The sequence below is a fragment of the Girardinichthys multiradiatus genome, chromosome 21, assembly GCF_021462225.1.
Source record: "Girardinichthys multiradiatus isolate DD_20200921_A chromosome 21, DD_fGirMul_XY1, whole genome shotgun sequence".
NCBI lineage: Eukaryota > Metazoa > Chordata > Actinopteri > Cyprinodontiformes > Goodeidae > Girardinichthys > Girardinichthys multiradiatus.
In genome coordinates this window covers 42,517,815-42,538,339 of record NC_061813.1, presented here as the reverse complement: position 1 = coordinate 42,538,339, position 20,525 = coordinate 42,517,815, and the positions used below count along the sequence as shown (strand labels likewise).

The window sequence follows — 20,525 nt, the reverse complement described above, 5'->3', positions numbered from 1 at the left end:
AGAAGACGCGGCTGCTACCTTTGCTTCCCCTTGGGAGGCAACTGGAGAGACTGAATCGGAATAAGGCTGCAGGTCCAGATCATGTCTTCCCTAGAGTCCTGAAGGTCTGTGCAGAGCAGCTCTGTGGGATTCTGCAGCACCTCTTTAATCTTGGCCCGGACCAGAAGGTTCCAGTATTGTGGAAGACCTCCTGTCTTGTTCCGGTACCAAAGAAAACTCAACCATCAGTCCTCAATGACTATAGACCTTGTTGTCCTGACATCTCACATCATGAAGGTCCTGAATAGACTCCTGTTGGCCCACCTGAGTAAGCAAACAATAATCAGGACCTCCTTCAGTTTGCTTATCGCTGTGGAGTTGGAGTTGAAGATGCCATCAAACATCTGCTTCAACAAACCCACTATCATCTGGACAAAGCCAGCAGCACTGTGAGGATCATGTTCTTTGATTTCTCCAGAACATTTAACTCAATCCAACCTGATTTGCTTTGTCAGAAACTCCAGAAGACTCAGGTGGAGGCCTCAACAATCTCCTGGATCAAAGACTACCTGATCAGTTTGAGAGACTGGAGGGTTGTGTGTCTAACCAGGTAGTCAGCAGAACATCATGGAGAACCCTGAGCATCATCTTCATCAGAGTGTCAGAGGCTTCTTCAGATCTGGTGTAAGACAGACCGCTAAAGGAGACACTTCCTGATGTAGAGCCATCAGCATCTACAACAGCTCTTTGAAGAAACCTGCAGAACATGAGCTATAACAACTTTTAATTTCCTTTATAGATAAATCAAAAAAATCTGAATTGAAATGAATAATGGGTGAAGAGTTCTCAGGAGTTGCCTCCTACCCAGGGAGAATAGTTTGATTTTATGTTAAGAAAATATGGGCCTAAAAACATAGTGTCTGTAGTCCAACTCTTTTCTACTTTCCAAGCTACTGCAATGTACTTCGATTTGCCTTGGAGCTGAAATGTTCTATAGGACAAAAAACTTGCCTTGTCTTACTTTATTTGATCAATATCATCTTTTCTCATATGACCTTCTTTCTGACAGTATGGATACAAGACAACAAAACACACGCTCATAAAATCATAAGCTCTTAAACCTAAGAATAAGAAGCAAAATTGTTACCATCAATGTCAGGTTTTGAAAAAAATATTCTTTTGGAAGATTACTTGATTTTTGTTTGCTAAAACTGATCTTTAAGTGTTTAAATAAATCGGCACCAAAGCAGCCCCCTGCTTTAAGGATGACAGCAGAATTACTAGAAGCTTTGTTCAGAACCACAGTTGGACAATCGCTATTCTCCATTAAAAGACTCCTCATTTGGAATACCAAGCCCAATGAAATAACACTGATAACAGATTTCAAAACCTCTAAAGAATCTCTTCTAAAAACAGGCTAAAAATGAAACAAGACTGAAGCCACTTTTAATGTCAAGTCTCTTCTAATTGAGTTGGACTCTTGTAGTTTGTGTGGCCGCACTGTTGTGCATTATTAATATATGTCAAATAGGGTTATAAAACAGTTATACTGCATATCATCAGATTAGGTCCACCGTGTTTAACTGCATTGTCACTCATAAAAAAAGGAATAACAACAATAGGTAAATAGAGCTGGTTTCTGGGAAATGTTTGGTTTGAGGTGAGGAAACATGTTGGTTTTTAACTAAGCTGCATGGCCACTCATCAACTTCAGACATAAACAGATTTTAAATCAGTAACATCTGTTTAAAGACTGCACAGCAGCTCAGCTGGTAGCACAGTTTCCTTGGAGCCAGAAGGTCCTGAGTTCAAATCCCCGAGGTCTATCTGCATGAAGTTTGATTTTTGCTATAGAAACAGATACTGCTGCAGCTGCTGTGTGGTTATTGTTCCTCGTCTCTCAGGATTCAGGAACCTGTAAATGTTACATATTTCCTTTGAGTTATATCTGGGTTGAAACATCTAAAACAACCTGATACCTCTCAGCTACAGGAGTGTGCTTGCCAGGTGTGTGTTACAGGTTGATCACCTGGGTCTCGTAAAGCCTCTCTTTGCGGTTGGCCACCTCACTCCTGATGATTGTTCCGATGTACTCGATAACCATGGTGCACTTCTCAATGTCTCTGGCGGCGTACAATCCCAGTCCCTGCATGTGCACAAAAACATACAAAAGGTGAGCTGACGGGCCTGGAGACAGCGTCTCCTTCTCTCTGAGCTGCAACCATCTCACCTGGATGCGCGAGCGAGCCAGGTACACGTTGCTCTTCCACTCTGCCTTCATGCGGCGGTACTGGGCTGACTTGGAGTGGCGCCCCTGATAGGCGCCAGCCACCGACTCACTGGGAGACAGGGACAGTACTCCGGGAACGAGGCCGACAATGGAGCCCACAGATCCCTGACACCTGGGGGCGATGCTGGTCAGCAGGTAAGGCCTGACAGAGACAGCACAGTTATTACATCACTGTGTCTCCCTTCCTTTCAATTAGTGGGAACCCCGACCTTGAAGGTGAAAGTAAATTTTACTTTCTCTACAGCAGCAAATCATATCTGAAGTTAAGGATATGTGTCCTATAGAACAGGTCTCTCACCTCTCATTAATAAACAGCCTCGGTATACATCTTATTTATCCAACAGTAACTTCTGCCTCTACTGGGGGCCCATCCCTGATGATTCATCAGCTGATTATTGTTCTCAAGGCAGAGCACGATTTTCAAAGCTTTTTAATCCACAAAGGTTTCCGTAATACTATTATTACGGATTAAAGACCAAGCAAGATGGCTGAGAAAGCACCGGAGCAGAACTCTATGGAGCAGGCACTCTTCTACGGAAAGTGATTTTAGCATTTGATATTTAGAGAGAACTTTGCTCAAAATATCTATAAATCAATAAAAAATATTAATATATATAAATGGCCCCCTCTAGCCAAGACCTACAACTGGGGCGGTTCGCAGCCGAGTGTGAAGCGGCTGGGATGAAGATCAGCTCCTCCAAGTCCGAGGCCATGGTTCTCGACCGGAAAAAGGGTGGCTTGTCCTCTTCATGTTGGAGGGGAGTTCCTGCCTCAAGTGGAGGAGTTCAAGTATCTCGGGGTCTTGTTCACGAGTGAGGGAAGAATGGAGCGGGAGATCGACAGACAGATCGGTGCGGCTGCCACAGTAATGGGGGCGCTGTGCCAGTCCGTTGTAGTGAAGAGAGAGCTGAGCCGAAAAGCAAAGCTCTTGATTTACCAGTCGGTCTACGTTCCTACCCTCACCTATGATCATGAACTTTGGGTCATGACCGAAAGAACGAGATCCTGGATACAAGCGGCTGAAATGAGCTTCCTCCGTAGGGTGGCCGGGCACTCCCTTAGAGATAGGGTGAGGAGCTCGGAGTAGAACCGCTGCTCCTCCACATCGAGAGGAGCCAGTTGAGGTGGCTCGGGCATCTATACCGGATGCCTCCTGGACGCCTTCCTCGGGAGGTGTTCCAGGCACGTCCCACCGGGAGGAGGCCCAGGGGACGGACCAGGACACGCTGGAGGGACTATGTCTCTCGGCTGGCCTGGGAACGCCTTGGCCTCCCCCCGGAGGAGCTGGAGGAGGTGTCTGGGGAGAGGGACGTCTGGGCGTCTCTGCTGAGTCTGCTGCCCCCGCGACCCGGTCCCTGATAAAGCAGATAAAGTTCTACATTCCTTTAGGTAAACAAATACATGCGTGGTGTCCTTTAAAATGTCGGAGTCTTGACTAACCCACTTCTAGGAACACCAAACAGTTAAAACTACAAGCAGCTGAATCAGAACGTAATCAAACTCCACATGATGAAACTGCAGACAGCAGAGACCTCACAGATTCTGAAAGTTTAGTCACAATGCGCCCAGTATTTACTCAACAAGCAGCAAAAGAAGTCCAGAATCATCACTCACGGTTGAAAAACATCATCTAAAAACTTTCTTATCTTCGTAATTTTGTCTCCCAAACGTATAATCATTTGTTTTGTTTTCATTTTTATCTGCTAACTACATCTCCCAGTGTGGTTTCCAAGCCAAATTAAGCCATTCCCTGGTTCCTGGATGCAAATACGCGGTTTGATTAGAAAATTACACGAATATAACATACAGCTGGTGATTGGTGGGACTGACGTCAGTCTGGTTTGTATAGTCTGATTCTATTGGCTCTACAGATAAAAAGGAGGGGCCGTTTGTCCAATTCGAACCAACCAAACTCAAGTTATTACCCTGCATAAAGCTGCCTGCAGGTGAATGTGAATGCTGTTGGAGCAAAAGAGAGCAGCAATTGCTGAGAAAAACTCAATTAAATTTTACATTCAGCAGGTACTGTTTCCATATTGTCTTCCATCTCCAGGTAAAGCTTAGAGCGAGCCACTGATTTGTCTCAGCACCTGAGACTGAAGCAGAATACTCATCCTCACAAATTTATCCACCGAGCATCAGTCACCTGAACCAGCTGACTGATTTCAAGCAGAGTGAACACTCGCCTGTGTTTTCTACATCAAGAAGCTAGATGACATTATTATGATTGTATGATTATTATTATATCACTGGTTTTGGTCCAACTATTGATTTTAATAATAATAAAGCTATTTCGGTTTTACATGAAAGCTCCAAGCTAATGTTCCACAATTTTGTTTTGGTGTTAATACCATGAAACATTTGCTGTTTCTGTGCCTGCGGTTCATTGCAAAGACTGGTTGTCCTGCAATTTGAGGGTTGTGGGTTCGATTCCAGCTTCCTCCAAGCACATGTTGATGTGTACGTTACTGAGTGTGTCTGGGTGAATGTGGCTCTAGTGTGAAGTGCTTTGAGTGGTCGGTATGACTGGAAAGGCGCTATATAGGTTCAATCCATTTACCATTTAACAGAACCAGCTGTGAGAAGAAAGCGGACCCAGCCATCATGAATACCAGGATGCCTGGAAGTATATAACAATCCAAATCCCCTAACCCAAAAGGCTGTTGACTCAAATGAAAAACATTGTGGGGCTCTACCTGGATCTCTTCAGAAACAGGAATGAGGTCTTTACCTCTTGGCTTGGCAGGCTTTGGGTTCGGAGCGAGCTGATCCTGATGGGTTGAAGGCCAGGGGCCACTCCATGAGCGGGTTCCTGCCGTAACGGAAGGTGTAACGCTCGCAGGCCTCTACGCCAGGCAGCTGTAAGCAGAAAAAGAGAGAAAGGAACAGTAAGAGAGACACAGACGTGGATTGGGGCCAAGGAGTACCACAGGGTTCAGTGCTTGGGCCAATTCTCTTCATTATACACAAGTGGAGAAGATTGTTGGTACCCCTCGGTTAATGAAAGAAAAACCCACAATGGTCACAGAAATAACTTGAATCTGACAAAGGTAATAATGAATAAAAATTCTATGAAACAAATGAAAGTCAGACATTGCTTTTCAAACAAAATTATTGTTAAAAATAAACTCATGAAACAGGCCTGGACAAAAACGATGGTACCCATAACTTAATATTGTAATGGAAATTATTTTATTAAGTATTCCAAAGTGTGTGACCTTTAGGTTACCTCACTCCTCAGAACATCTGTGTTAGAGGAGGAAGCTGTAAAGCCATTATCAGAAGTTTAATGGTTAAAACTCATGCTTTAGGGTGATATCTCGGGAAGGACAGATGGGTTCCTAGATAACTTTGTCACCTCTGAACCCGAGAAGGGTCTGGGGTCATAAAACACAGACTCTTTGAAGTTGAGATAAAACTGTCATGTTCTGGTATAAATACTGTGTGTAAATGTTGATCGGGGCTCCGTTTCACTGTCTGACCTCAGTGTCAGAGTCATTCAAACGCTGAATGCCTTTGAATAAAACTTATAAAGACAAAGTCCGGATTTTCTCTTGTTATGAGTCAACTTCTACCCACTTTGATAAGAAAATTCCACTACAATATTTTGTTGCACAACCTTTTGAGGCAATCAGACGATTCCTATAACTGTCAATGAGACTTCTGCACCTCTCAGCAGGTATTCTGGCCCACTCCTCATGAGCAAACTGCTCCAGTTGTCTCAGGTCGTCTCCAATTAAGTCCACTTTGCCTCAAACGTTGGATGGTGCGATCTGACACTGATGTTCCTTGAGTTGAAGTTCACCTTTAATCTCTTTAGACGATTTTCTGGGCTCTTTTGTTACCGTTCGTATTATCCGTCTATTTGTTTTGTCATCTATGTTCCTCCTGCAGCCACGTCCAGGGAGGTTGGCTACAGTCCCATGGATCTTACATTTCTGACTAATATATGCAGCTGTAGTCACAGGAACATGAAGCTGCTTGGAGATGGTCTTATAACCTTTACCTTTAACATGCTTGCCTATAATTTTCTTTCTATTATCCTGAGACTCTTTCCTTGGCTTCTTCTGGTCCATGTTGAGTGTGGTACCATGTTACCAAACGGCACAGTGACTACCTGTATCCCTATATGTAGGCCCACTGACTGATTACAAGAATGTAGACACCTGTGATGCTAATTAATGGACACACCTTGATTTAACATGTCCCTTTGGTCACATTATTTTCAGGGGTACCATAATTTTTGTCCAGGCCCGTTTCATAGTTTATTGTTTAACATAATTCTGTTGAAGCTTGTTTGAAAAGTAATGTCTGACTTTCATTTGTTCATTTTCATAAAATTTTTATTCATTATTACCTTTGTCAGATTCAAGTTATTTCTGTGACCATTGTGAGTTTTTCTTTCATTAACCGAGGGGTTCCAACAATGTTGTCCACGTGTGTATATATATGCTTCCAATAGGTACAATTATCAGGCAGCATGGGATAAATGTTCACTGTTACGCTGATGATACTCAGCTTTATTTATCCATAAATCCTGATGAACCCAACCAGTTAGATAGACTACAAGCATGTCTTGAAGATATAAAAACTTGGATGACTTTAAATTTTCTGCTTCTAAATTCAGACAAGACAGAAGTTGTCGTCTTTGGACCGGAGTCTTTAAAAAAGAAACTGCTTAGTCAATCACTTAACCTGGATGGCATTAAATTGACCTCTGATAATAAAGTAAAAAACCTTGATGACCATATTTCTCCTATTTTAGCTTCCCTTCATTGGCTCCCTGTTAAATCCAGAATAGAATTTAAAATTCTCCTCCTCACATATAAAGCCCTTAATGATCTAGCTCCATCATACATCAGAGATCTGATTGGTCCACATGTTCCTAACAGAGCACTTTGTTCTCAGACTGCAGGTTTACTGGTGGTTCCTAGAGTCTCTAGAAGTAGAATGGGAGACAGATCCTTTAGTTATCAGGCTCCTCTCCTGTGGAACCAGCTCCCAGTTTTAGTCTGTGAGGCAGACACCCTGTCTACTTTTAAGGCTAGGCTTAAAACTTTCCTTTTTGATAAAGCTTATAGTTAGAGTGGCTTAGGTTATCCTGAACTATCTCTGTAGTTATGCTGCTATAGGCTTAGGCTGCTGGAGGACATAATGACCACTTTCACCGTCTTCGCTACTTTCTCACACTACTCTCCAATTCTGCATTATTTGCCGTTATTTCAGCTTTTAACTTTGTTCTCTTTTCTCTTCCTAGAAGCTACACCTGGCCTGACTCTGTGTCTACCTGTGACACCTTTCTGGAGAGGGGCATCATCCGAGCTTCTGCTGGCAACAACTTAATGCTCACCTTCTACAGATGATCCACATGGCCCTGTCTTTCAGTGTTTAATCCTTTCTCTCTCCTAGACATGGCTACTGACTGAGCTTCTACTGTAACTAACTCTATGTTCTCTCTTTCAGACTCTAACCTTGAAAACTGGATCAGAGTTTATCTGTTCTTTCTTTCTAGATGAAACGACTAAAGGAGCTACATCCATTAACATTTACTTTTCCTTCCCATAGAAAGTACTCCTGGATCAGTGCTTCTTTGTTCTCTTTGTGTCTAAGCTCTGTTCTCTCAAACTCCCAGTCGGTCGTGGCAGATGGCCGCTCACACTGAGCCTGGTTCTGGTTCTGCTGGAGGTTTCTTCCTGTTAAAAGGGAGTTTTTCCTCTCCACTGTCGCTACATGCATGCTCAGTATGAGGGATTGCTGCAAAGTCAACGCCAGTGACTGTCCACTGTCTCTACATGCTCATCCAGGAGGAGTGAATGCTGCAAGTCACTGACTGGATGCAATCTGCTGGGTTTCCTTAGATAGAAAAACTTTTTATCCAATTTGAATAAATAACTGAATCTGACTGTTTGATGGTGAGGATTAATTGGAATGTATGAACCTGACTGAAAATCTACTTATATGATTGAATTGACTTTGGAAAGAGCCTTGAGACGATGTGTGTTGTGAATTGGTGCTATATAAATAAACTGAATGAACTGATATAGAAAGAGAGACAGGGTGAGAATGAAGTGGGTCACTGTGTGTGTGTGTGTGTGCGTACACAACATACAGACTCGATGATCCGGGTAACTGCAGACGCGGTCAAGCCAAACAGATCTTCTCCTTTCAAGTAAACTGGAAACAGCTTCAGAGTCCCACTGGCTTTCCTCATCTGGGCCACTGGTTCCAGTATCTGGGCCCACACAGCTGCATGGAAACAAAGTTGTGTCAGACTGTGCAAAACCAGCTACTCACCTGCTCCAAAATAACATGTTAATTACCGTTGGGTGTGGGTCCTGTCAGGACAACGTCTTCGTGTCCTTTTTCCACCACCTTCACCTTGAACAGTGGCTGGGCATCACGTTCCTCGATGTAGCACAGGTACTTGCAGCGTCTGCAAGAGGAACCATCAATCAGTCATGTTCCAGTCAACAGAACCATCAGTAATGCTCTGGCAAAGCGTTATCTCATCAGAGACGACCTGAATAAATATAATTTCAAGGTTTCTTTCCACTTACAGGAAGAGGGGATGCTACACACCTCCTTTGGAGTATCCCTGAAAAATGAGTCTAAGAAGGCCGCAGAGTTAAACACCTACGTGTCCCCAAAGTCCATGGGACCTTCATAGGGCAAGCAGAGCACTAAATGGCAGTGTGAGGACTGATGTGGGCCTGCATCTGCCACTGGCAGAACCACCAGAACTCTGAAATGTGAGTCTACAACCAGGGAGAAACCACCTGTACATAGTTTCTTATTTTGGCCTCTTTTTGCACATTGAAAGACTAATTCTCCATTATTTTATGTAAATATGTTTTATACTGTTCACATTTTAAACTGGAAAAGTCCTAATAGAGCACAGACCTCCAAGGTAACAAGGGCATTTAGGGCATGTCAGCTGTTTTCTATGCTGATGAGCTCTACTCTGGATGTCTTCTGGCCTCTGCATGTCTGCTGCTGACAGGGTCAGGAACCATGTGGGAACTCCATGGCGTCACACCATGGTCTGGAAATGATAAATAATCCTGGATCCAGATGGTGCTCCGCATCGCCACAAAAATACATTAGAAAATTCAGATTATCTAAAGCTACATTTTCTGTCATTTTGAATGTAACGAATATTTGCAGAATTATTGTCATTATTATCCAAAGTTCACATGAAAACCTGAATTCATCTCTACCTGCTTATAGACCTTATCTCAACACTATGAACCTCTTTTAATAAATTGTGTATTTTGAGCAAAGAATTAGATTTTAACATGTCAAACAGTTGGTTAAACAACTGGTTTTGAAGCAAAACCACCAAAAAGATGACAGTGAAAACAGAAGTAGCCGAAGCCTTACGTAAGGTTGCCACTGGGGGGCAGCGTGGCTGGGGGGTTGCTGAGACCCCTGCTCCTAAGCTCTGTCCTTTATGACTACAGATTGACTACAGAATGAGCCAAGAATGATTGTGGCCATTCATATTTCTTGTAAAAAGGACGGAACGTAAACAGATTTAACAGATGTTTGTCCGAATGTTACGATCAAAGCGCAATCTAGCGTCTTGTAACTCGCCACTCTGTTGCATCTTGCTTAATGTTCATCTGGAGGATAAAATTGATGGGATTTTTAACCTCTGTTAGAGGAGTTTTAGCAAGTTTGTCTGCTTAGCATGGATCTGAGGGACATCTCTGAGCTAAGACCGGACTAGACGCTGGAAGCAGAGGGGTGCTGCTTCGACATTTGGAGACATAACAGATACCAATCAGTTTGTTTAAATTCACACTTGTTTTATGTTGGGACAAAAACTCGGCAGCAGAATGTTTTAGCATACTCCCAACGAAACAACAAGCAAACAAAGATAAGATGTCATTTACGGATAGTAATGAAAAAAATGTACCGCCCCTTCATACGGCTCGCTGTGCTGCAATATAGGTTTTGTTTTCAATGGAAAATGTCTCCCACATTTCCCATACATGGTAAAGAAGAGTTATTTTTATCTTTCTCTTAACCCAATAAAAGTTTAGATATGTGTTCATTTGATTTGTTGCAGTTCATTCATAGTTGTTTTGCAGTGTAAAAAATAACTGGCAAAAGATCTTTAATCCTGCTGATAAACATAGGAGTAGACTAAACTTTAATAAGCTCTAAGTCTGGAACTCACAAACAATCCTGGTACCAAGGGTTCATTCACCAGGCGTGCCAACATGATGGCTGAGAATCAGAACTGAAAGAACATGTGTGGAAAATGTCTGTTTTTTCTGTTCTGGATTCTTTAGAGCTGCTCTGGTCCTGGTCTTAGCTTCAAGACAGTGATCACCTGTTGCTGTGGCGCATGCTCCAGTAGAAGCGATTGGCATGATAACCAACTGGGAAGATGGCGGTCTCATTGTGGAAGGCACCCATCTGCTGTGGGAGGAGCCTGCCGACAGCTCGAAACAGCAGGCTGCCAACCCGGAAGGTGTGCTGCCGCTCTCCTCGCTGTACAATAGCGGCGATCTGCCGCGCCTTGTCCCGTTGAACAAAGACCCGTCGAAACACAGCAAAGCATCGCAGCTCCGAGTCATACGGGTCGGAACATGAAACAGGGTCAGAGGTCGGGCCAGGTGTGGAGAAGGGGGAGGAGCTGGAGGACCTGTCACCACTCAGAGGAAGCATCCTAGGCTTGTGGAGGTGACAGAGCATGGTCTTATCCTGCAAGATGAGGTGAAGGATAACTGAGCATGATCACAGACAGGTCAAGCAGTTAAGCGCTGGTTGTGTGTGTGTGTGTGTGTGTGTTACCTTAAAGAAAGTGCAGTGGGCCTGCAGGGCGCATGTGAAGTGGTAGGTGTTGGTGCAGCGCAGCCGGTTGCAGCCGGTAGTGGCGCCGGTGCGGGTGCAGTGAGCGCAGCGCAGTGTCAGGCCCCGTCTCAGAGCCAGCTCCACGTTGATCAGGGCACCTGCCTGTGTCTCATACACCTCGCTGGACCACAACGCGCAGTTCAGGTGCACCTGAAACATAACGCAGGTCAATCTGCAGTTCCATCCACAGAACCAGAACTAGGTCTACAGCTGCAGCACTTACCCATAGATCCAGGTCCAGGTTTAGAAGTCTGGCTGGTCCGTCCGTCAACCCGTCTCCCTGCTGGTGGCAGAAACAACATCTCCGCTGGTCTTTAGGCAGTGGGTCAGGACGTAAGCACGCCCCGAACTTCTTCAGAAGCTCGTCCACTTCCTCCTCTGTCAGCATGGCAACTGCCTTGTTAGGAACACACAGACCCCTGATATAGAGGCAGGGAGAATAACGAGCTTTTTTGAGATTTTAGTCAAAAGATAAAGATGGACAACCAGGACGGGTCCAACGTGAAAAGGGAGTTTAACTTGTACTCAGAACATTTAAAAAAGAACCACAATCCAAAGAGCCGAAATGCAGAGTTTTCACGGTTCCTTTATCTAGAACATTCAGTGTCAAGCCTACTGTTTGGAAGAAACTTTACAGAGTTAGCCTTCAGAAGAGACCAGAGTCAGATGGTTCCTGCTAAAGGTTCTGGAACAGAGCAGCCAAAGACAGTTTACTTACTCTTTAATCTTATAGGTCAAACAAACATTATGAACTCTCTAAACTCTGCTCTCCATCCTTCCCAGTTTCTATCTGGTCTTAAGCTTGGAGCCTTTCAATGGAGTTGCCCTGCCCAACATGGCTGACATTTTCCTTCAAGGAAAGGACATATTCAACTCTAACCTGCTGAGTGTGATGCTGAAGCTCCAGCGTCTCCAGCGAGACATTTTCATCTTCTTCAAGTTTTGGGAACACAGCGAGTCATCACCTGACACAGTCCGAGGGCGCGGCTTTAACTTCACTTTAACCTGTCAACCAGTCAGAGCGAGTCTAATCAATGAGCCACCTGATGGAAGGGTACCTGGAAGGGTTAAACTGCTGACCTCTCTCACCTTAAGGCTGTCTGGGTAGGGAATCGTCTCCATGGTGATAGCGGAAGCAGGGGGGAAGGCGAATGGCGGTGAGGAGGAGGAAGACGACAAATCAGCATGGGGGAGAGAGTGGATAGCGATGGAGGACATGTTGTTGGTGTACTGGTGGTGTGTTCTGCTGAGAGGAGGAGCACACTCAGAACTGGTCAGCACCACTGGGACTGCAGGCTGAGGACATACAGAGACAGGTGCATTAAGGGAAACGTAGTGTTCATGGAGGCAGATGAGCAGAAACTTGACAGGCCTTAGAAAGTTCACCTTGATTTGTGCAGAACGGCTATGCTGCTCTGATCCAAACAGAGCAGAACAGGTGGGACTGCAGAACACCAAACTGGATCTGTCTTTGGACTCACCATCCTGTAAAACACACAGTCAGTTCCTGTCCCATCATGCAGATCCAGTTACCCTTCTCCACCAAGTCTCACCAGTCTGTAGTGGACTGCGTTTCCCAGCAGTCCCTTGCAGCGGCTGCAGCGGCCTGGCTGGTTTTCTGCAACATGTGGCGTCCTTTGCAATCTGCCAGTTGCTGAACCCTGAGAGCACATGGAGTGGTCAGCAAACACTCAGCACTCAGTGGGTTCATTTTTTACTGCTGTTCACAGGCTTGAAGGTTTTAAACATCATTTCATCCAGCTTACCTGTCTATGATGTACATGTGTGTTGCATACAACAGCTCTTCATTTATAACATCTGTGACACCTTTTACATTACATTATCCTGATTTAACAGCATCATATGTTTTCTACAAATGAAAATGTAACTGATGCTATTCATACAGCTCTCTTTTTCCGGTTGGATTCAGCAGCATCTTATACATTGGCTAAGAAACAGAATAAAGTAGAAGTAATTTTGGGTGTGACAGTTAAATCAGAATGTTCTAAGCCCAAATGTATTCAGAGATGCCTTCATGTTATACTAACTAATTAATGAGTAATTAATGTTGGAACTTAAATGATCAAGAAAAGTTAAATCCGATCATAAAACATCATGGAGTTCCTCATGGCATTGTATAAAGTCCTCTACTGCTCATTGTATATAAAACAGTTAATATTTTTGTCAGTTATAAACAGTTCAAGCCTAAGACATTTTATTCAAAAATTTGATGTTTAAATGCAGTGATGTAGTTTGTATACAAATCTGGTTATTGTTTGCCAGTTTAAAACATGATGAAATATACACCTGCATCAGCGGCACACTGACTCTGGCCAGCAGGGCCAGGGAGCTCTGCTCGAGCCCCCCCACTTGGTTCAGCTGGTAGTTGATAGAGCCGGGGACCCTGAGGAGTGCCGCCACCGCTGCCATCACACCCGAAACGTTCTGTAAATGGTAAATGGACTGAATTTAGAACAGGGATTTTTTTTTTAACGACACTGGTCAATTCAGTTTATTTCTATAGCGACAATTCACAACACATGTCGTCTCAAGGTTCTTCACAAAAGTCAGGTTCATACATTCTAATTAATCCTAATCATTGAACAGTTCAGTCAGATTCAGTTATTTATTCAAATTGGATAAAAAGGTTTTCTGTTTAAGCGACAGCAGAGAGGAAAACTCCCTTTTAACAGGAAGAAACCTCCAGCAGAACCAGAACCAGGCTCAGTGTGAGCGGCCATCTGCCACGACCGACTGGGGGTTTGAGAGAACAGAGCAGAGACACAAAGAGAACAAAGAAGCACTGATCCAGGAGTCCTTTCTATGGGAAGGAAAAGTAAATGTTAATGGATGTAGCTCCTTTAGTCGTTTCATCTAGAAAGAAAGAACAGATAAACTCTGAGCCAGTTTTCAAGGTTAGAGTCTGAAAGAGAGAACATAGAGTTAGTTACAGTAGAAGCTCAGTCAGTAGCCATGTCTAGGAGAGAGAAAGGGTTAAACACTGAAAGACAGGGCCATGTGGATCATCTGTAGAAGGTGAGCATTAAGTTGTTGCCAGCAGAAGCTTGGATGATTCCCCTCTCCAGAAAGGTGTCACAGGTAGACACAGAGCCAGGCCAGGTGTAGCTTCTAGGAAGTTATTTTTCATTATTTTTTTCCTAAGTAGACAGACAGAAAATGGGGTGGAGAGAGAGGGAAGACATGCAGCCCAAGCCCCCAGGGTCAGGACTTGAACCCGGGACAGCTGCCTCAATGACTGAGGCCTCCGTATATGGGTGGAGCAGGGATTTTCTAATCATACTGACCACTCACAGTGCTTAACACTAGGGTCACATTCACCCAGTGGCACACAATCGCACACACATAAATAGGGGAGCAGGGGAGGAAGCTGGTAACGAACCCTCAAATTTCTGATTGCATGATCAGCATGCATCATATGAGTGGAACTATGAATGACTCCACAGACATTTACCTGAGAGGCAGCTGGGTTCAGAGTGATTGCTATGGTAACCAGGTCTGTGTTCGAGCAGGTGGACTGAACCTGGAGGTGTGATCCCGTCTTCACTTCCTGTTTCACTGCAAAGTCCGAAAACAGATGAAACATATCATCACAGGTGTGGAACAGAAAATAAACACAATTAAGTAGCGTCACCTAACTGACCTTTTCTCAAGGTGCAGGGAATGATGGGTATTGTAGGCGACGGGCAGGGTGAGGGCAGCTCCAGCTTGATGAAAGACAGATCAGGGTACCTGCTGACCTCCATGTCTACTACGCTCTCCGGAGATGATGATGGCACAAAACCATCCGGACTGTGGCACTCTAACGGCTCCTGGACCCTGGGAAAACCCATGCAGAAGAAAACCACTCATTGAATGTATTTGCTGCACACGTTAACTCTGTCAAGTTGGTGGGGCTTACCTGAGCTCCTCCTGGTTGTTGTGGGGCGGGGTTGGCAGGGACGCTGGGACATCTACAGTCTTGGACACATGGTTTAGATTTAGAAGTTCCTCCTCTTTGTGCTTCACTGTCGACAGGCCTTTCATTGAGGTGAGAATATAGGTGTTACCAGCAAAGGTAAACACTCCAGGCTCCTGACAAAACAGGCACTGAGCGTCTAACCCTCACCTTCCTGTTCGCTGATGTCCTTTCTGCTAAGCTCCTCCATTGTGGCAAAGCCGTTGGCCATTTTCTGTCTGTTAACAGGTGGAGGGGTGGGGGGCAGGGAGGCCGGTGGTGTGGGGGGGTTACTGAGGTTATTCTGTAGGAGAGAGAGGAGACACAGCAGGTAAGTGATTAACAGTTGCTGTGGTGTCACTGTGGGAGTGGCGCAGCTGTACCTTATAAATGAGCTGGGAGTAGAAGTCCGAGACGCCATCCAAGGAGGCGTTCCCAAAGGAGCCCCTCAGCCGGGAATCTCTGCCTAGAGTGGAGTTGCCGAACAGTGGTAAAAGGCTCAGATCCACCCGCAGGATGGGCTCCATGAGTGGCAGCACCGACAACTAAGGGGAGGACAGATCGAGGACCAGAGTGCATGTGAATGTAGACATGTTTAATCAAAATGTGAGCTTTATGAAGGAGGCAGGGCTTTACCTGTCTCAGCTGGGACCTCAGTGGGTCAGGGAAGCTCTTCTCTTCCTCTTCCTCCTCCCTCTTCCTCCTCTTGGACTTAGGTGGAGCTCTGTCTTTGTCAGGATGATTTGGTCTCTTACTGCGCTGAATTTTCTTTGGACCAGGACCATCTGTCAGCGCCACCTGACGCAAACAGACACAGAAAACCTGAGCAACACAAACACCATTCAGAAGAGTTCTTGTAATGAATCTGCTGATTACTCACTGTGTTGAAAGGGAAACCAGATCCATCCTTCTCTATGGACCGCACACTGTCATTGAACAGCTGGCGGTGCGCAGTAGGTTGGGTATGTCTGGTAGGGGATGGCATCATTACAGGTGAAGTCTTGTCCCTCAACAGGTGTCTGAGCAGCTCTTTCCCTCCATCTCCCCACTGAGAGGCAGGGGGGGAGAGGTTATCACACCCACCCTCCTCCATCTTCACAGGATTTCTCCAACAGGCCTGTGCCTCCATTTGCTCCTCCTGCAGGAGGGAACATTAAACAGGCTGTTGTAAGACTGATAGATCACTGTGGTACTACTTGGTATTGGCACAGTGTGAACACATCACCGACACACACTTTAGCACATTGCTGACACAGAAAGCAGAGAGTGAGCAGGAACAATTCATCTGTCAGAGGTCCCGCTTCATCGTACTATAACTCATGAACAAGAGACCAAGATACTCAACTTCTCTGCTTGAGGCAGAGACTGACCCCCAAATAAGATGGGGCGATCCGCCTTTTTCCAGTCGAGAACCATGGCCTCAGACTTAAAAGGGCCTGACTCTCATCCACTTCAAACTCTGCAACAAACCGTTCGAGTGCACACTGCAGGTCATTGCCTGAAGAAGCCAACAGAACCAAATCATGGGTTAGGGTTGAGATCTTGTACACCACAAACAGTATCATTGACAAGGGGCACACCTGGTGGAGTCCAACGTACACTGTGAACAGTCCCAACTTCCTGATACGACTCTTCCTTTGGGAATACAAGGATTGGATAGCTCTTAAAAAGCCATCCAGGCAACCCATACTCCCGCAGCACCCCGCCCCAACACTCTTCGTGTACCGGGTGGTCCCTCCGGCCACCCGGTACCTGTCAGTTGTTTCAGGGGTCCCTGAGGACAACCAAGCCCTTAAGACCTTCTTCAGCCTGACAGCTTCCATCACCACTGGTGTCCACCAGTGGGTACTCTGTTTGCCACTGCACAGTTCAGGAAAGCCAAATCCACATTGATGGTCCCTGAACCTCCCTCAGGACAGGAGAGAAATTCTCCCAGAGGAGTGAATTGAAGATCACTCGGACAAGTTCCTCTGCCAGACGTTCCCAACTCACTCTCACCACTTGTTTGGGTTTGCTGGGTCTGTCCAACAGTGTCTCCTGCCACCGGATCCAACACACTACCAGGTGGTCACTGGTTGACAGCTCCACCCGTGTCTTCACCCGAGTGTCCAGGATTAAAATCGATCAACCTTTGGCCCAGGCCGGTCTGGTACCAGGTATACTTTGTGCTCAAACATGGTGCTTGTTATGGACATTCCATGCCTTGCACAAAAGTAAAACAACAAAACAACTCGGGTTCAGATTGGGGAGGCCATTCTTCCTGATCACACCCCTCCAAGATGACGCCGTAGCTCTCTATATTGGCACTGAAATCCCCCTGGAGCACCACTGAATCACTAGAGGGCGCCCCTTCCGGGACACCATCCAGAGACTCCAAGAAGGCCAGGTCATCTGAACTGCTGTTTGGTGTATAAGCACAGACAACAGTCAGAAACATCACCCTTGGAACCTGAAGTCGCAAATAGTTGACCCTCTCATTCACTGTGGAGAAAACGTAATCAATCAAACCACTAAGCTGAGGCCTTGTGAGTATCTCCACCCCCTACCCGGCGTCTCTCTCCCTGGGCAACTCTGGAGTAGAAGAGAGTCCAGCCCCTATCCAGCAGTTGTGTTCCACACCCCAAGCTGTGTGTAGGGGTCAGTCCAAATATTTTTACCGGCTACTGTTCATACAACAGCTCTGGCTCCTCACCTGCCAGAAAAGTGACATTCCATGTCCCTAAAGCCAGATTAAGAATTAGCACACCAAGGCTTCTGCCTTCACCTGTCACCAAACTTGGGCAGATGAAAAGTATATTATTATTATTATTACTCCTGAGTAATACCACTTATGGGAGTACTGATATACAATCCTGATATAGACCCAGTGGAGCAGAGCAACAGTAGAACTAAAATTACTGACCTTGACCTCCAGGCAATTTACAGATAGGTGGTCTATCTGGCCCTCCATGCCCAAGATGTTGCCTCTCTGCTGGAATGTTGAGCTTGCTGGTAGCTGCCTCTCTAAGTCAGGGGACAGAGCCAGGCCAGAGAGGGGGACATCTGATTGGTGGGTGGGTGTGGAGGAAGACTTGTCTGAGACAGCCGGAGTAGGTGGGGCTGTGATGTCAGAGTGTGGTGACAGAGGTGTTCTAGCTCCTGCTTCTTCACCTCTGTTGCTTCTTCTGCTATTCTTCTTTGGTTGGTTATCAGGGATGATGTCAAAGCTGAGGTTGATGAGGGAGTCAGGACCTCCAGAGGAGGGCAGTGGGGTCAATGGCGAGGATGAGGAGGAATCATGTCCAAAGAGATGAGGACTGATCCTTGTTGGATGCACTTGTCCCAGCAGCCTTAGTCTGGACTGGAGGGTGGGTGCAGCCACATCCTTACCTCGCTCTGCAGCAACTGCAGGAAGTACCCCTGCAGTGGGAGAAGCTCTGGGGTGCAAGGATCCTCCTGTGAAGCCTTGATGGAGGCTTGTCTGAGGGGGTAAGGGTCCTCCTGCAGGCCCCTGGACTTTATGTGGAGGTCTGGAGGCTGAAGAGGACTGAAGAAAGTCCAGTCCAGGCTCAGAGCTGCAAAAAGGTACCTGGGACACACTGTCCTCACTGGCGAATGGTGGTGGTCTAAATGATTCACCAGGAATAGGTCCTCGTATTTGTGTGATGCATGTTCCAGGCACACCAACTGCTGCAGACCCAAGAAGGTCTTGCTGTTCCAGACTCTGCTGCAGGGCACGTTGACGCTCCACCTGAGAGGAAACCAACACAGAAATGACTAAACGACATCTAATGCCCCTTTTCCATTAGTACTTACTCAGCGAGGTTCATCTCGGGTCAGTTCTACTCTGCACAGTTTGGCTGGTAACCATTACAACTGATACCATCTCAATGTGGGTGGGATTGTCAAAAGCGAAGTGGCCCCACAGTACAAAAAAGTAACGTGATGTAATTTGTAGTTAAAGAAACACAACAACAATGGAAGACATACTGCTTGGTCTTTAGCTGTTGTCAGACTCAGAGTGAAGGAAGAGCCCGAGATGCTGCGGGCTACAAGACGAAGCACTCTGGATCAGGAGAGGGAGGGAAGCCATGGAGCGGTACCAGCTAGAGAACGTGTGAGGGTAAGCTAACGCTACCTAATGCTAGCTTGCTATAGTGCTCATATCCACAATAAGCCGAGGCTACAACGATTTAAAGGTTTCAATTCAATTCAATTCAAAAATACTTTATTAATCCCAAAGGGAAATTAAATGTTGTTGTAGCTCATATTATGAAGGTTTCCTCAAAGAGCCGTTGTAGATGCTGATGTTTGTGGGCAGGAAGGATCTCCTGTAGCGCTCCGTCTTACAGCAGATCTGAAGAAGCCTCTGACTGAAGACACTCTGTTGTTGTAGGACAGTCTGATGAAGAGGATGCTCAGGGTTCTCCATAATGTTCTTCATTTTATGAAGAATCCATCTTTCCACAATGATCTCCAGAAGTTCCAGAGGAGTCCCCAGAACAGAACCAGACTTCTTTATCAGCTTGTTGAGCTTTTTTAAGTCCCTGGTTCTGATGCTGCTTCCCCAGCAGATGATGGAGAAGAGATCAGATTCTCCACAACAGACTTATAGAAGATATGCAGCATCTTGCTGCAAACAGCAAATGACCTAAGCTTCCTCAAGAAGTACAGTCTGCTCTGTCCCTTCTTGTAGATGGCTTCACAGTTGCATCTCCACTCTAGTCTGTTGTCCAGGTGAACACCGAGGTATTTATACTCCTCTACCACCTCCACTTCTTCTCCCATGATGGAAATAGTTTTTGACTTATTCCTGTTTCTCTTAAAATCTACAATCATCTCCTTTGTTTTAGTCACGTTCAAAATGAGATGATTGTTTCCACACCATGCCACAAAGAGGTCCACCACCTTCCTGTACTCAGCTTCTTGTCCATCTCTGATCCACCAACAACTCCAGAATCATCTGAGTATTTCTGCAGATGACAGGAGTCTGTCTGGTCCTGGAGGTCTGAGGTGTACAGAGTGAAAAGGAATGGTGAGAGTACAGTCCCCTGTGGTGCTCCTGTGCTGCTGACTACCTGGTTAGATTCACAACCCTTCAGTCTCACAAACTGTGGTCTGTTTGTCAGGTAGTCTTTGATCCAGGAGATTGTTGAGGCCTCCACCTGAGTCTTCTGGAGTTTCTGACAAAGCAAATCAGGTTGGATTGTATTAAATGTTCTGGAGAAATCAAAGAACATGATCCTCACAGTGCTGCTGGCTTTGTCCAGATGACAGTGGGTTTGTTGAAGCAGGTGTTTGATGGCATCTTCAACTCCAACTCCACAGCGATAAACAAACTGATGGAGGTCCTGATGGTTTATTGTTTGCTTACTCAGGTGGGCCAACAGGGGTCTCTCTAGGACCTTCATGATGTGGGATGTCAGGGCAACAGGTCTATAGTCATTTTATTTATATAGC

The 20,525-nt window shown here is 45.6% G+C and overlaps 1 protein-coding gene across 2 annotated transcripts in view; it reads right to left on the bottom strand.

The window, feature by feature from the left end:
• Positions 1 to 20,525, bottom strand: part of kmt2ca (lysine (K)-specific methyltransferase 2Ca) — a 106,250-nt gene that overhangs the window by 5,811 nt on the left and 79,914 nt on the right. For both annotated transcript variants that reach the window (XM_047350429.1, XM_047350430.1), the window contains exons 53-73: positions 17,989 to 18,816; positions 15,967 to 16,224; positions 15,723 to 15,884; positions 15,470 to 15,631; positions 15,258 to 15,390; positions 15,051 to 15,168; positions 14,793 to 14,968; positions 14,604 to 14,707; positions 13,439 to 13,576; positions 12,685 to 12,792; positions 12,518 to 12,616; positions 12,221 to 12,427; positions 12,012 to 12,136; positions 11,355 to 11,550; positions 11,072 to 11,281; positions 10,608 to 10,981; positions 8,590 to 8,702; positions 8,379 to 8,515; positions 5,001 to 5,128; positions 2,210 to 2,411; positions 2,009 to 2,125 (exon numbers count right to left, since the gene is read on the bottom strand). In XM_047350429.1, the coding sequence (XP_047206385.1) occupies positions 2,009 to 2,125; positions 2,210 to 2,411; positions 5,001 to 5,128; positions 8,379 to 8,515; positions 8,590 to 8,702; positions 10,608 to 10,981; positions 11,072 to 11,281; positions 11,355 to 11,550; positions 12,012 to 12,136; positions 12,221 to 12,427; positions 12,518 to 12,616; positions 12,685 to 12,792; positions 13,439 to 13,576; positions 14,604 to 14,707; positions 14,793 to 14,968; positions 15,051 to 15,168; positions 15,258 to 15,390; positions 15,470 to 15,631; positions 15,723 to 15,884; positions 15,967 to 16,224; positions 17,989 to 18,816 (4,095 nt within the window). The remainder of the gene's footprint in view (positions 1 to 2,008; positions 2,126 to 2,209; positions 2,412 to 5,000; positions 5,129 to 8,378; positions 8,516 to 8,589; positions 8,703 to 10,607; positions 10,982 to 11,071; positions 11,282 to 11,354; positions 11,551 to 12,011; positions 12,137 to 12,220; positions 12,428 to 12,517; positions 12,617 to 12,684; positions 12,793 to 13,438; positions 13,577 to 14,603; positions 14,708 to 14,792; positions 14,969 to 15,050; positions 15,169 to 15,257; positions 15,391 to 15,469; positions 15,632 to 15,722; positions 15,885 to 15,966; positions 16,225 to 17,988; positions 18,817 to 20,525) is intronic.